Raw genomic sequence first — 16,526 nt, 5'->3', positions numbered from 1 at the left:
GTATGTATGTATGCATACATACATGTATGTATGTATGCATACATACATGTATGTATGTATGCATACATACATGTATGTATGTATGCATACATACATGTATGTATGTATGCATACATACATACATGTATGTATGCATACATACATACATGTATGTATGCATACATACATACATGTATGTATGCATACATACATACATGTATGTATGCATACATACATACATGTATGTATGCATACATACATGTATGTATGTATGCATACATACATGTATGTATGTATGCATACATACATGTATGTATGTATGCATACATACATGTATGTATGTATGCATACATACATGTATGTATGTATGCATACATACATGTATGTATGTATGTATGCATACATACATGTATGTATGTATGCATACATACATGTATGTATGTATGCATACATACATGTATGTATGTATGCATACATACATGTATGTATGTATGCATACATACATGTATGTATGTATGCATACATACATGTATGTATGTATGCATACATACATGTATGTATGTATGCATACATACATGTATGTATGTATGCATACATACATGTATGTATGTATGCATACATACATGTATGTATGTATGCATACATACATGTATGCATACATACATACATACATGTATGCATACATACATACATGTATGTATGCATACATACATACATGTATGCATACATACATACATGTATGCATACATACATGTATGCATACGCATACATACGCATACATACATGTATGCGTATGCATCCGCATACATACGCATACATACATGTATGCGTATGCATCCGCATACATACGCATACATACATGTATGCGTATGCATCCGCATACATGCATGTATGCGTATGCATCCGCATACATACGCATACATGTATGCGTACGCGAATGCATACGCATACATGTATGCGTACGCATACGCATACATGTATGCGTACGCATACGCATACATGTATGCGTACGCATACGCATACGCATACATGTATGCGTACGCATACGCATACGCATACATGTATGCGTACGCATACGCATACGCATACATGTATGCGTACGCATACGCATACGCATACATGTATGCGTACGCATACGCATACGCATACATGTATGCGTACGCATACGCATACGCATACATGTATGCGTACGCATACGCATACGCATACATGTATGCGTACGCATATGCATACGCATACATGTATGCGTACGCATATGCATACGCATACATGTATGCGTACGCATATGCATACGCATACATGTATGCGTACGCATATGCATACGCATACATGTATGCGTAGCGCATATGCATACGCATACATGTATGCGTAGCGCATATGCATACGCATACATGTATGCGTAGCGCATATGCATACGCATACATGTATGCGTAGCGCATATGCATACGCATACATGTATGCGTAGCGCATATGCATACGCATACATGTATGCGTAGCGCATATGCATACGCATACATGTATGCGTAGCGCATATGCATACGCATACATGTATGCGTAGCGCATATGCATACGCATACATGTATGCGTAGGGCATATGCATACGCATACATGTATGCGTAGGGCATATGCATACGCATACATGTATGCGTAGGGCATATGCATACGCATACATGTATGCGTACGCATATGCATACGCATACATGTATGCGTACGCATATGCATACGCATACATGTATGCGTACGCATATGCATACGCATACATGTATGCGTACGCATATGCATACGCATACATGTATGCGTACGCATATGCATACGCATACATGTATGCGTACGCATATGCATACGCATACATGTATGCGTAGGGCATACGCATACATGTATGCGTAGGGCATACGCATACATGTATGCGTAGGGCATACGCATACATGTATGCGTAGGGCATACGCATACATGTATGCGTAGGGCATACGCATACATGTATGCGTAGGGCATACGCATACATGTATGCGTAGGGCATACGCATACATGTATGCGTAGGGCATACGCATACATGTATGCGTAGGCCTACACACATGCATGTATTTTTTTTTCCATCCTCCATGGTTTTTCACAATTTTTAATTTTACAATTGTCACATGCAAGTAGTAAAGTATATATAGGTGATTTTCAGGAGGAATTAAAAAAAATATATAACTTCGCTCGCAGGTGAAGGCAGCATTCACCCGGGCGTACAACAAGGTGGCTCATCTGACACCTTACTCCCTGCAAGCTGTCAAAAAGGGGCGTCGGGGCGGTGCTGAAGAATCTGAACTGGGAACACAGGACACTGAAAATGCTGCCGTGTCCGAAGATGAGAAAGACAACCTCAGCGCTGATGCAATGATCAAAGTAAGCTGACGAGAAATTCCACAGGCGTGCTTGAGTCCATCCAATGCGTGTTTTTCTCCCGCAGCAAAGTAAGACCAAGGAGTCCAAGAAGGATAAGGCTGACAATTCTGGGAAAGGTAGAGGCAAGGGAAAAGGAAAGGGCAAGGCTAAAAAGTGATTTCAAACAAAATACTGTGCTACATCTGGGACATGATCACCCACTGCTCGTTTTATCTTCATATCAGCATATATCATGTCTGTATTTTGGGCTCCAAATCATGTAGTAATCTGTCTCAAAGACTACTTTTGCTTCCAACTTGTTACTAATAGTTTGTAAATTGCCTTTTTGTAAAATAAAGATTTATGTCACTTGTGTATACATTTGTGAATATAATTTTCAAATGCAAATTAGCCATAGCAAAACCTGGATTTATTGAGCCATCTGTTGAAATGCTGGCTGATGCAAAATAGTGGAGGTGGGATGCAAAAAAAACTTACTCACCTTTAAACTAGGCCCACAAAATTGCCCTACACCACAGCACTCCCTGCAGGCGTAGACTGGGATGCCTGACCTCGTTAAACTATATCGCAAATAGTTACTTGTGTCAAAGTACCTTGCACGTTAAAGTTGGCTTTGGTCTTCCCGGCTCACAGCTTAACCACCACCACACCTGAACCAGCTTGGCAAAGATGCAGTGATGCCACCTGGCGATGGCACAAGAACACAATGTCAGCACGTGATAGCTGGGAGCAGATCGTTGCGTTGGTACCTGAGTCCACTCGTTGGTCTGAGGGTCATAAGCTTCCACTGTATTGAGATAGGCTTGGCCGTTGTTGCCACCGACAGCGTACAGACGTTCTCCAAGGAGGCAGACGCCCACTGCGTTCCTGCCGATGCTCATCGGGGCCATTGGTGTCCACATGTCAGTCTGGGGGTCATATCTGCAAATAGGCATATATGTTCAATTTTGAATATGCATTTAATTTAAGGTGCAGGTCAAAATAAATGATATTGCAAGCATAAGCACTTGTTTCTTTGTTCCTATTCCGTCATTTTAGAGGACCTACTATTTACTGCAATAGATTAAATGTTATATGATGACTCGATTAATTAAAGTGCTTCATCGATAGTTCAATCATCTCGTCATTAATCGATAGCTGCAGCCACATTGGCTGGGTATCAACGTTAAGGGAAACCCAAATTTAATCAGAATCGAATGTGAATGCAACATTTTATTGTTACCTCTCCATACTCTCTAGGTGTAAGCCGGAAGCATCTTGCCCACCGATTGCGTACAGGAAGCCGTTCCACGTTGCCACCCCCAGGCCGAACCGGTGTTCCGCCATGGGAGCGCATTGATTCCACCTGTAGGTTGACAGCTTGAAAAACTCAGCTACAATAGCTAAGTTGTAGTCAAATGGAGTATAGTTTGCAAGCAGACCTGTTGGTGTGAGGGTCAAAACACTCCACTGACTTAAGGTAGGAATAACGATCACGACCTCCGACTACATATAATCTAGAAAGTGGTGGGGGAGGAAAACACATGTTTAAAAATAATTTGTAGATCTGACTCGTGCTATCAATGATTACATTAGTAGCAGTAGTAGTAGTAGTAGTAATTAACTCCATCACAAAAAAGGAAGGATTTTGCAACTTTAAAAGCTATTGCAATACATTCTATAAATAAAATAATGTAGACAAGACATGACATGACATGATTACACATCTACATTTTTACAAAAACTCACTTCTTATTGAGTACTGCCACTCCCCCTGAGCTTCTAGGCGTAGCCATACTGGCAACAAAGCTCCATTGGCGATTTTGAGGATCCCACCTACAGAGAAAGAGAAAGTGCTTTGAGTGAAAGCACTCATTTGAAAGGAACTACACAATTATATATAAAGCCAGTGCGTATGTTATTTTTCGAGCCTCAAAACTTGGTGATAGCGTCAGCCACATGCTTGTGGTACGTTATGTGGCCAAAATGTTGATATAGATATTTGGTCATAGTGAAGAATAAAAAGTTTGGATATGTAAGCTGTCTTGTCCTGAAAAGGGGAAGAGAATCAGGCCAATTTTCTTTTATATAAAGCGAAAATCAAACACAAAAATCAGACCAAATAGGGCCCGAGCTTAAAGGGTTAAGTGTAAAATGCTCAAATCACCTTTCCACTGAACTGAGGTAGCTCAAACCGTTGTGTCCTCCTACAGCATACATTGGTCCTTCAAGCACGGCGACACCTGTAACAGCCCAATATATACAAGTTGATTGTGACAAAACATTCTTACAAAGTAAAAAAACCTTGTTCATACCACAAACGGTTAGACAATTATACACATCCCCCCCGATCCTAGTCACAAGCTGTTATTAGTAGGTCAAAACTCCCAACCGAGTTGCTTGGTGTACCCCTTTTTTAAATGAAAAATACTATACATCGTTTTTTTTTTAATATGAAAAAGTAGATTTCTTTTGAAGCCTTGTATATTGTATAGAAAGGCTTTTTTTCTTAAAAAATGACCATGTATAGTAAGGCTTTTTTTTCTTAAAAAATGACCATGTATAGCAAGGCTTTTCTTTTCTTAAAAAATGACCATGTATAGTAAGGCTTTTTTTAATTAAAAAATAACCATGTATAGTAAGGCTTTTTTCCTAAAAAAATGACCATGTATAGTAAGGCTTTTTTTTTTCTTAAAAAAATGACCATGTATAGTAAAGCTTTTTTTTCCTAAAAAATGACCATGTGTAGTAAGGCTTTTTTTCTCAAAAAATGACTGTGTATTGGGAGGCTTTTTTTTCTTCTTAAAAAATGACTGTGTATTGAGAGGCTTTTTTTTTTCTTAAAAAATGACCATGTATAGTAAGGCTTTTTTCCCTAAAATATGACCATTTTTCGTAAGGCTTTTTTTCTTAAAAAATCAACCATGTATAGTAAGACTTTTTTTCTTAAAAAATGACCATGTATAGTGAGGCTTTTTTCATAAAAAATGACCATGTATAGTAAGGCTTTTTTTCTTAAAAAATGACAATGTATAGTAAGGCTTCTTTTTCTTTAAAAATGACCATGTATAGTAAGGCTTTTTTTCCTAAAAAATGACCTTGTATAGTCAGGCTTTTTTTCTTTAAAAATGACCATGTATAGTAAGGCTTTTTTTAAATTAAAAAATGACCATGTATAGTAAGGCTTTTTTAAAATAAAAAAATGACCATGTATAGTAAGGCTTTTTTTCTTAAAAATGACCATGTATAGTAAGGCTTTTTTTTCCTAAAAAATGACAATGTATAGTAAGGCTTCTTTTTCTTTAAAAATGACCATATATAGTAAGGCTTTTTTTCCTAAAAAATGATCATGTATAGTAAGGCTTTTTTTCTTAAAAAATGACCATGTATAGTAAGGCTTTTTTTCTTAAAAAAACAACCATGTATAGTAAGACTTTTTTTCTTAAAAAATGACCATGTATAGTGAGGCTTTTTTCATAAAAAATGACCATGTATAGTAAGGCTTTTTTTCTTAAAAAATGACCATGTATAGTAAGGCTTTTTTTCCTAAAAAATGACCTTGTATAGTAAGGCTTTTTTTCTTTAAAAATGACCATGTATAGTAAGGCTTTTTTTAAATTAAAAAATGACCATGTATAGTAAGGCTTTTTTTAAATAAAAAAATGACCATGTATAGTAAGGCTTTTTTTCTTAAAAATGACCATGTATAGTAAGGCTTTTTTTTCCTAAAAAATGACAATGTATAGTAAGGCTTCTTTTTCTTTAAAAATGACCATATATAGTAAGGCTTTTTTTCCTAAAAAATGATCATGTATAGTAAGGCTTTTTTTCTTAAAAAATGACCATGTATAGTAAGGCTTTTTTTTCTTAAAAAAACAACCATGTATAGTAAGACTTTTTTTCTTAAAAAATGACCATGTATAGTGAGGCTTTTTTCATAAAAAATGACCATGTATAGTAAGGCTTTTTTTCTTTAAAAATGACCATGTATAGTAAGGCTTTTTTTTTCTTAAAAAAACAACCATGTATAGCAGGGGTGGCCAACTCCAGTCCTCGAGAGCCACAATCCGGTCTGTTTTCCATATCTCCCTCCACCAACACACCTGAATCAAATAATCAACTCATCAGCAAGCTGTCCAGAAGCTTGATACCAATCCCGATGATTTGATTCAGGTGTGTTGGTGGAGGGAGATATGGAAAACAGAGCGGATAACGGCTCTCGAGGACCGGACTTGGCCACCCCTGATGTATAGTAACACTTTTTTTCTTAAAAAATGACCATGTATAGTGAGGCTTTTTTCATAAAAAATGACCATGTATAGTAAGGCTTTTTTTCTTAAAAAATGACAATGTATAGTAAGGCTTCTTTTTCTTTAAAAATGACCATGTATACTATACATGGTCATTTTTTAAGAAAAAAAGCCTTACTATACATTGTATAGTAAGGCTTTTTTTCTTAAAAAATGACCATGTATAGTAAGGCTTTTTTTTTTTTCTTAAAAATGACAATGTATAGTTAGGCTTTTTTTTCTTAAAAAATGACCATGTATAATAAGGCTTTTTTTCTTGATTTACAAGGGCTACCTTTAAAAAAAAATAGCCTTACCATACAGAAAACATTACTATACATGTTTTTTAAGGGAAAAAAATCTTTCATATACCTTGTCCTGTACCATACATGCTCATTTTTTACAGAAATTAAAGCCTTACTATAATTATCTTTTTTTAATTGGAAAATACCCTTCCTATACATTGTCTTTTTAAGCCTTACTATACATTTTCAATTTAACAAATAAAAGTCTGACTATACATGGTCATGTTTTTTAACAAATATAAGCTTTACTATACCTGGTCTCCTTTTGCATAAAAATTAGCCTTATTATACATGGTATACTTTTTTTGTAATAATAATAAAGAAATGTTTAATTAAATCAACACCTTATTAAGGGGAGCAAAAGAATATTTTATGAGGGGCTAAAGACGACCCCTAAAATAGGCTTAATGATGCCACTGGTCTGCGTATTGCTTCCTCACCTAGACTGTGCCTCTGTGTGGATGTGGGTACCATGACACTCCAGGACTTGGACCTTGGATTGTAACGGTCCACTGTATCCAGAGTCTTACATTCGTATTTACCTCCAACCACATAAAGGCAGCCCTCCATGACAGCCACCCCAAACTGAACCCTTCGACCGCTCATGGTGGCCACCTGCTCCCACGCGTCTCGCCGTAGGCAGTACTGTTCAATAGTAGAGGCTTCTGTAGAAAAAAAATAGGTTAAAAAAAGGCTAAAAACGAATCCTGCCATTCATGTTGATGTCCTCAAACTAACCATTAACACCCTTCCTTGCACCAACTGCAAACATGGCCCCAACGGTGGCCTTGCGAGGCCTTGTACGCCGACTCTGAAGCAGGGACCGCCGCAGAGGCAAGAGGTGGTACTTCATCGCTTCCATCAACAGCGCCTGGCAGACCATGTTGTCTTGGAGGAGGGGGTACCCCTCCAAGTCTGCCAAGAACTATGTGCACACACACAATGAGAAAAACACACGCAACAGAGAAGCCCATACAAAAAGACGTGTGTATTCCCATGCAAGTGTTTTTGCACTTGTATTTCTCTTGCACCGAAGATGCCTCCAAAATGAATTGTACGGTGTGAGTCAAAAATAAAACAAGTGTGTACGTGTTGTAACGAGGGCACGGATGCACGCAAACACACAATTCTGTCAGATAATGAAAACATTTTGGAGTCAGTTAGAATTTTTCATGCATCAGTTTTTTGTCATTCCATCCTGTCACCTGCTTGCCGCTGCCGGAGCATGAATAAAAAGTAAAACAAAATAACAGATGAATGCTTGCAGTCTCATGGCACATTTTTCTCTTTATGGCAAACAGATGTTTTGCCGTAGGACTAAATATTGTGGGTTAATGTTTGTGTGCTTGAGGCGATGTCAATGAGGGGCTCAACTGCACTCATCGGTAAATTGGCATTCTCTTGATAGTTTAATCCAGGGCGCCCCAGATAGACAACAGACTAATAGCCTGATGAATATTTATGAGCCTGTCAATCTGTGAGCAGTTTACTCCACATGGTATTGCCATTTTACAAGTCCTGATGTTGCCCACTGTAAATCCATTTGTTGGTTTAATGTGGCGAGGGTCCCAATGAAAATGCTTCAGGGTATCGCGTTTTAAAAAGTCTATCCACTGCCAATGTAATTATCAACCGAGGCGTAGAGCCCCCACTTGCAGTGTAAAAAACAACAGGTCTAAGATATCATACTGTGTAAATAATTTCACACACAAGTCGCATCCCCATCCAAACGATTAAAAAAATTGGGACTTAGTGTGGAAAATACAGTACATAACATATCTTCTTCAACATATAGCGTAGATCTTACCTGCGGCTGTAGCAAAGGTAGTCTGACGTGAGCAAGAAGCTGTGGCAGGTGACGTTGTCGAGCGGCGACGTCGTGATGCACCCACGAGAGCAGAGAGGTTGCTACCGTCTCTTCATCCGCAACGTTGATATCATCAGACATGAGCAGCTGCTCCATCTCCTCCACTGGCAGAAGTAGGAACTCTTGGCTCTTGACCACATCCTTGAAATGTTCCTGTTGAGTTGCGAAAATGTATTGAGGGCTGCACCGAGTCTCAAAATAAGCAAAAAAGCAATGACATTTGAACAATGAGACGTGTAAGTCATGGCTATCCACCAGGGCGTAGATGTGAGCGGCCCTCTGAAGGTCGTGGAAGCTGTGAGCGTTGGCGTACGAGCTGATGCCGAGGCAATTGGAAGAATGGAGTTGCTTCATGAGGAAAGAAGAACAAGCCTGGATCACAGAAGAAAACTGGAGTAGACAGGAAGCTGACAGCAGGGACTCGATGGTGTCCTCTTGTAACTCCAGGCGGCCTGAAAGATCAAGCAATGTGGAAGAAAATGATGCCAATGGGGAAGGAATAACAACAGGGTTCCATTAACACAAACAATTCTTGGCGAATGGAAGACGTCCATCGAGAAACAAAGCTGTTCTAAAAGTTGTTTACATTTTGAAGCGATGAACCTCTTCAACACATGACCATTTGCTTATCTCGCCACTTTCAAGATATTTTTATTATAGTATTAACTTTCAGTTTATTATCTAAAAGCATATTTTAGAATTTGAAAATGAGCCCCGTCAGATTGCCAAAAATCATTTTAAGGAGAAAATGTTATGCCTTTTGTAAGGATCCTGGTACTTTACTACATTCATCTAAATTTTTAATTTAGTTTAACAATAGTATACATTTACAACTTTGTACATTATACTAAGATAGAAAAGCTAAATTGCAGGCAGTATTTTATTTCTCAGCTTTGTACTTTGAACTTGAAACTACTGGAGAAAACAGAAATTTGTCACAAAAAATATAGTTCGGCAGTTAATCTAAAATTAAACAACTTTTAAAGCCACAATGTTAGTATTCTGCATTTTTTTTGTCTCAAAACTAGCAATACTGTTTTATAATTCAATTTCAATATAAACAAATCATGACAGTTGACAAGGAATTCTACCTGTGTATGCATATTGCACCAGTGCCCACAATGCATTTGGGTCAACGCCATCTAACTTGACCTCGTCCTGCTTGGCCTCCTGCATGTCACTGTTGAACATGGCCGCAAAGTAGTCAGACGCAGATGACAGAACCAGCCTGGGAAAGATGGATTCATGTTATTACTCCTGAAGAAGCATTGATAGATTGATAGATGTAATCTTGTCCTTTATCAAAAAATAATAACATTTGGAAATTTTAGGAATTGGAGTTACAAATAAACTATCACATGAGAAACATTCAATTTGGGATTTGCCAAGTAAAGTTGTTTAGGAGTTTGCTTTTGGAAGCATTCCTGTCAAAAAATAACAAAAAACAAAAAAACTGCGGTTTTCAATTTATATTTTCACTTATCAGAATAGTGTGGTGGTGCCAATTTTCTATAAAAGATCAAACTGAAAGCCAGGATTATTTATATTTAAAGGATGTTTGCTAAGAACTTCTCTCATCTTCAGCCATTATCTCAGATTTTCTCAATTTTAAAGAGCAAAATGTATCAAAAAACCAATAGGACAACCATAAGCAATTTATACGTCCTTCCCGTATTTTATACGTCTTTTGATCATTTCAAATTGTGCACGCCGTATAACAACTTTAGTATTGAATAATGTCATCAAAGACAAGTGAGGGGCACAACGTCACTGTCTGGCGGAAATTTACGCTGAAACGTGGTCAATTTGATTTAATTTCTTTGATAGTTTGGGAGTCACCATAAGCAGTGTTCCCTCTAAGCTGCGCGCGTGCGCAATTGCGCACTACTCTCGTCCTCGCTGCGCAGCAGCAATCATATGGCGCGCAGTAAAAAAAAAAAAAAAAAAAAAAATCAGATTTTTTTATTTTTTTATTTTTTATTTATTTATTTATTTATTTTTTATTTTTTTACCCCTTTCCCCATGATGGCGCCGTTTAAGCGGCAGCAAGTGGCAGTAGCTCTGTCCACTTATGTTTTTCGTGTTTTACAGCATGTTTTACATGAAAAATGGACAGGTCGCCGAATGGACGTTCCGCCGAACGTTCATTCGGCGACCTGCCCGTCTGTCAAACGTCCGTCGGCGAAACGTCTTTAGGCGAATCATCCGAGTACCGATGATGTCGCTCACACTGGTACTCAGTGCGCTCAGGGAGGTTGACTTTCTGCTCAGACCAACGAAAAATTAGAGGGAACATTGACCATAAGGCTTTATTATTTCTACAAATCGATCCACCAATTTGGAGTGTTGAAAACGGTTGGAATTATTTGACAAGGCAGTATTAAAGGATCAACAATCGACTTTTTTCTTCGTTTCATTTCCTGACAATTGATTTTGGAGATCCGAGGGCCATGGATTCGTCTGTATTGAGGGCAGCGAGTGTTTCCAAACCCCCAAGCGCGCACATGTGTGTAAAGCCGTGTGTAAAGACAATGTCAGATGCACATACTATGAGTATTAGGCTCTTTATACAACGCTATCTTTTGTTCGTCGGATGCGCCTGGAGGAGCACATAAAACGATGCAGAGGAGGGAGGCAAGCCTCTTAACTGGTAGAGCGCCACACTCAAGTCAACTTTTTTTTTCCCTTTACAAAAGTACCAGCTTCTGTTTGGCAGCACACCAGGAGTGAAATGACCTTTTGCAAACTCGCCCTTCTAAAAAGGCCATCGACCAATTTTTAATGAGCGTGAGACGATGAAGTCTCAGATGCGTCATTGTCTGATTGATTTCTGGTTTGATCTCGTCAACTGCCATAAAATTTACAGAAGATAAAAAAGGATCCACAAGCTGCAGATGTCCAAAATGATGTAGCGATGCGCCTATGAAATATTTAAATCTGATGGCTTAAACACAACTACATCGAGGTTGAGATGAAAAAGATTTTTTTTTTTTTTTTAAATGTTGAAATTGTGACAATCATTCAAATTTCCTTCAAACAGTGCACTTTCTGAAATATGCATATGCGTTTTAAATGAAAGCATACCATTACGTTTACAGCAAATGTCCCAAATTGTTTTTGCTGATCACTTGTGTTGGTTATTCTGGGATATTATTATATATGTGCGCATTAATCATTATATGTGTGTGGAATATTAATCATTATATGTATGTATGGAATATTAATCATTATATGTATATGTGAAACATTAATCATTATAAGCAGACGAAAGCTCAGTATAACGGTTACCAAGGACACTTCCCCCTGCAGCTGGCCCCGAGGACATTTAATTGTTTTGAGGACTATTGACCTGACAGATCACACAGTCCCAGGCCGAGGACTGTTGATCTGAGTTCGCAAAGAAGATCTGTGAAGGACTCTTAAATTGCTTTGACTTGGATTCCGGAGCAGATGGCGATAATCGAATCAACTTCCAAAATACTCGCATATTGTTTTAAAATAGTGTTGCTTGTTTCACCTTTTATGGAAATTGTTGTGCTTACTTGTGCAAATTCCTACGCAGTTGTTTTTGGTTTCCGTCCTGATATGCAATTGTTGTTGCAGTTGTTTTTTGACGTTAATTGTGTTATTCGGTTAGCTTATGCAATTGTTTGAATAAGATAACCTTAAGTGTTTTGATTATGTGCGACTAAATGGACAGAAGAGGATGCCTTTCTTCAGAATGCTCCGTGGCGAGGACGAGCCAGGATCGATTCTCACTTGCAAGTTATCGCTGGATATGTCTCTGATGTCTTTCCTTTTATTAAAGTATATCTATTAATGAACCTATCAACTTGCTGAACAGTAAAGCTTTTTCTTGGATGGTTTTTGGTCTACCTGTGCGCAGGAATCTGTCTGACTCCAGCCACCAGCGTAACGTCACACAGCCGCCGACTATTCCAGAAGCCCTCCATCTTACGGAAAGTGACTTCAGCATGGGACGGTGCCATGAACATGCCCTCCTCTGGACACGGCTCCAGCGACACATCTGAGGACAGCATGTCCAGGCTGTTGAACGTCCGTCCAATTGACACACAAACAAACACATATTATAAGGCTGAAAATTGGGGGACTCGTATGGAAAACAGTGCTTTGGATGTTAAGAATATAGAAATAGACAGGTAAGCCAAAAGTAACAAGTTCAAAATAAAACTGACCAAAAAAGCCAGAGGCTATGGGTGAAGGGTTCAAATAGATGTAAGTAGGTCACAGATCAGTAATGAAATACGGCTACCAGGTGAATCATGAAATATCATGGCTCCCAAGACAGATTTTAATTTGATGCCCAACGAACCTCCAGCGCAAATTGATAAAACATGAACTGATGCTGCCTTTAGGGATGGTTGCAGGAATATATATATATATATATATATTTTTAAATTGGAAAAATAAAAAAACAAACACTGCAACCGGACTCCATGCAAACCAGGTTTCCATGTCCTGCTTCTAAAATGTGCTTTTTCACATGCAGATATGATTCATCTTTTTCAGCCATCCAACAAATCGCATATTCCTCATACTACTATATCAGACTTGCAACGCATATCAGTTGCCCTCTTGAATCCTGTTATGAAAGGTGACCAAAATCAATATTTGTACATTTACAACAAAGCAACAAATGCCTCTGCAAAAAGGTGCCAACATTGGAATCCATTAGTTATAGAGATTTATCACGCCATGGAATGGCTTTACTTGACTGCTTTGTGTCAGCCTCACTGCTGTAATTAAATTGGTGTGTGGGAGGGGGAGTTTCAAATACGTGAGTGTGGTTCAGAATTCAGATGGATGGTGGGGCTAAATACCAGCCCTAGGCATGCTTTGAAGTGGGGAAAGGCTACCTTCTAGTAGCCCTTAATTCAGACAGGCAGGCACAATCCCCCAAAAAGGTACTGACTGGAAATCTAAGATGGATATTCACACTTTGGTAGTGTTCTTGCATAGATCCCTGCAAATAACATTTTAGCCAGTTGGTTGACAACTATTGCACATGGTGGTTGTAACTTCTTGCTTACCGTATGTGTAAAATCTCATTTTCATCTCATTTTCTGAACCGCTTTATCCTCACTCCTCACTAGGGTCGCGGGGGACACCCTGAATTGGTGGGCAGCCAATCACAGGGCACAAGGAGACAAACAACCATTCACGCTCACACTCATGCCTAGGGGCAATTTAGAGCCTACCATGCACGTCTTTGACGCTGTAAATGTTTGTATTTTACTCAATTCAGCAATTCCCATTAAAAATAAGCGAAAAAACTTAAATGAATGTTTAAATAAACGCTCTACCTACATATTTCTGCACCTCCTCAAAATGTGTGAGCACTTCTGAGCCAACATGTGCTCTGGAAAGCCACGAAGTAAATGCCAGGATTATTAGAACTGCCTTTATCAAGCTAAACAAAGTGTACTTGTCTCAAACATTCTCATCACAAACAGGATGACACAAGAACACTCCCCACTTGTTCCAAAATAAACAAAGACAACCCCAGTGTCACACACATCACAAAGACAACAGGAACACATACACATCACTCACACACTCAAAAGCAACTGACATTTTGCATATGCACAGTGATACCTCCATTTACGAATGCTTCTGCATATGAAATATTCGAGCTTTAAAGAGAAACACTTTGTTCCAACATAAGAAAAACTGTCCCACGTTAGAAACATCAAATGAAATATAAAATACAAAAATAAAATATGATCATACTTCCAGTATCTTTGTGCTAGAGTGTCTTTTCCATCTATCTGGTCACATTTTGATTGCTTCACATTTGCTAGCAGGAAGCTGCGTCTCCCAAGATGCTGTAACCAAGGTTACCTACATACATTTGTATCCATATTTCAGACTAAATTAGGATACTTTTATGATCTTTAAAGAGTTTAGGGGTAGTGTTAAATATCGTGGAAGGAATTATGCCATCTTCAATGTAACATACGCTTCTAAAATCCAAGTTATGAAACCATTTCTTGAACCAATTAACTTCGCAAGTAGAGGTACCACTGTATACAATACACATGCCAAGTGACAGTATATATACTGCATGGAGGCACACATCACTGTGCTGGTATGGCAACCACCACATGTGCAGGAAGAAGAAAAGGCTACATTATGTGCCTGTGAAAAACCTGCACAAGCTAAATTCACTTTTACATCATGATTTCCTGTACTCAATTTTGATCTGATTGCATCATACATATCTGTCAAATTTCCCCACCCTTATTTAAATGCATCTTGAACAAAAACATTCAAAAAGATTGAAGCAAACGCACTTAAAGCAGATTGTGTGTAACAACTGGCAGTTCACTTCAATTTTGCTGTTATGCATCTTGGAAAGCCAGGCTGACACATTATTACTTAACACTCCAGTCAATTGCAGTAAAGGACACTGAAAATGTCTTTTTAAATTGATTTTCTGCTTTGTAGCAATTGCACGAGTTGACATTTAAAGAAAAAAAAGCAGTGAAAGACTTCTGTTCAATTACTTATTTTGTGTAAAGATTGTGCACAACCCCAACTGCTCAATTTCACTTTTCCCAATGATTCAGCCATCCTGAGTTGACGTGAACCCCAAACTAGAATGACCTAATAAAACAAAATGTCTCATCTCAAGGCTTTGTCTGTTAAAAATAATTTGCTGCCATTGACAGTGAAAGACGTCCAACCCAGTCCTACATTTCCATGCAAGCCTCTTGGACATCTCTCACGGTCAATTCCAGCCAATGAGTCAAGAGCAGGAAATTAAAAAAAAATACATAAATAAAAGTCAGTGGTGGTCCACCTTTAAAGTCAAAAGCACTTAAAACACAAAACGCTACATACTTGCAGGTGCTGATGTCAGGATCCCCGATGCTCGCCACGCCAGAAGGCTCCGTGTTCGAGACCAGGCAAGACCGTGGCGGCGGAGAAGCCCACGCCGCGGGGGAGCTAGCGCACTCCGGCTGGCAGGAGCAGGAGTTCCCCGTCGCTTCAGCTCCACCCGAGCCGCTCCGACTCCTCGGCGATTCTCCAAACTTTCTTCCATGACAAAGGTCCGAGCCGGCGCTGCCGCTCGTCACTAGCCTGCCGTGGCTATCGGCGATGCCGGCGGGAGTCGAGCGGTTCCCGTTGACCGAAGAAGGTCGCTCATCCTCGGGGGAGGAAGAGGAGAAGGAGTGGCCGCCCATTGCGCTCCCGGGTAAATGGTCTTTCAGTGACGGGGAGCGAGGCGGAGGGTCCGCGGTGTGGCCGAACCACCTCAGTTTGGTCCGAAGGATCTGCTTGACATCGAAGATCGAGGAAGGGTTGGAGCTGCCACTCGACATGGCAGCCCGGGTGCGAGGCGGCGGAGACGGCGGAGGAGGCGGCGGCGGCGGCAACGGTGGCGGTGGGCGCGCCTGCCGCGGTGCCTTTGCTCTTTCCAAGATGAATCCTCCTGGACTGAGGAGCACCGGGACCAGCAGAGAGCTAGAAAAAGTGTGTGAGTGTGTTTGCGTGTGTATGTGTGTCTCAACGCTATACGATGGTGCCGAAGGATCTAATGCACACAAGCCGCAAACGTTTGCCTCAATTGTATTGTTTTTCTGTCTATGTAAATCATACACTATCTCAATAATGATGATATCCATTTGTAGTGGAAGAGCATATATGTAGTAAACCTGCCTTTGAACTGCCCCTTGGTTTGATCCAGTGGTCACA

The 16,526-nt window shown here is 39.4% G+C and overlaps 2 protein-coding genes across 6 annotated transcripts in view; one reads left to right on the top strand and one right to left on the bottom strand.

The window, feature by feature from the left end:
- Positions 1–2,723, top strand: part of rfc1 (replication factor C (activator 1) 1) — a 16,131-nt gene extending 13,408 nt beyond the window's left edge. The window contains exons 22-23 of the mRNA XM_077604679.1: positions 2,185–2,367; positions 2,432–2,723. Coding sequence (XP_077460805.1) covers positions 2,185–2,367; positions 2,432–2,524 — 276 coding nt within the window. The 3' untranslated portion in view covers positions 2,525–2,723. The remainder of the gene's footprint in view (positions 1–2,184; positions 2,368–2,431) is intronic.
- klhl5 (kelch-like family member 5) lies at positions 2,080–16,526 on the bottom strand. Of its 5 annotated transcripts, none has more exons than XM_077604682.1 (14): positions 15,672–16,526; positions 12,684–12,854; positions 9,899–10,035; positions 9,063–9,259; positions 8,748–8,960; positions 7,679–7,865; positions 7,483–7,605; positions 4,514–4,589; positions 4,096–4,182; positions 3,789–3,863; positions 3,590–3,712; positions 3,117–3,288; positions 2,961–3,051; positions 2,080–2,474 (listed from the first exon to the last, which is right to left on the bottom strand). In XM_077604682.1, exons 1-13 carry the CDS (start codon positions 16,454–16,456, stop codon positions 2,995–2,997), a joined length of 2,403 nt encoding a protein of 800 aa, XP_077460808.1. In that variant the 5' UTR covers positions 16,457–16,526; the 3' UTR covers positions 2,080–2,474; positions 2,961–2,994. The 5 variants fall into 5 exon arrangements, with proteins under 5 accessions (XP_077460808.1, XP_077460807.1, XP_077460806.1 ...); XM_077604681.1 differs by having other exon boundaries at positions 2,080–2,891; positions 7,381–7,605; positions 15,672–16,523; XM_077604680.1 differs by having other exon boundaries at positions 7,381–7,605; positions 15,672–16,522.

The sequence above is a fragment of the Stigmatopora argus genome, chromosome 7 (genome assembly GCF_051989625.1).
Source record: "Stigmatopora argus isolate UIUO_Sarg chromosome 7, RoL_Sarg_1.0, whole genome shotgun sequence".
NCBI lineage: Eukaryota > Metazoa > Chordata > Actinopteri > Syngnathiformes > Syngnathidae > Stigmatopora > Stigmatopora argus.
The sequence above is the reverse complement of the archived record's forward strand: the minus strand, read 5'-3'. Positions and strand labels throughout refer to the sequence as shown.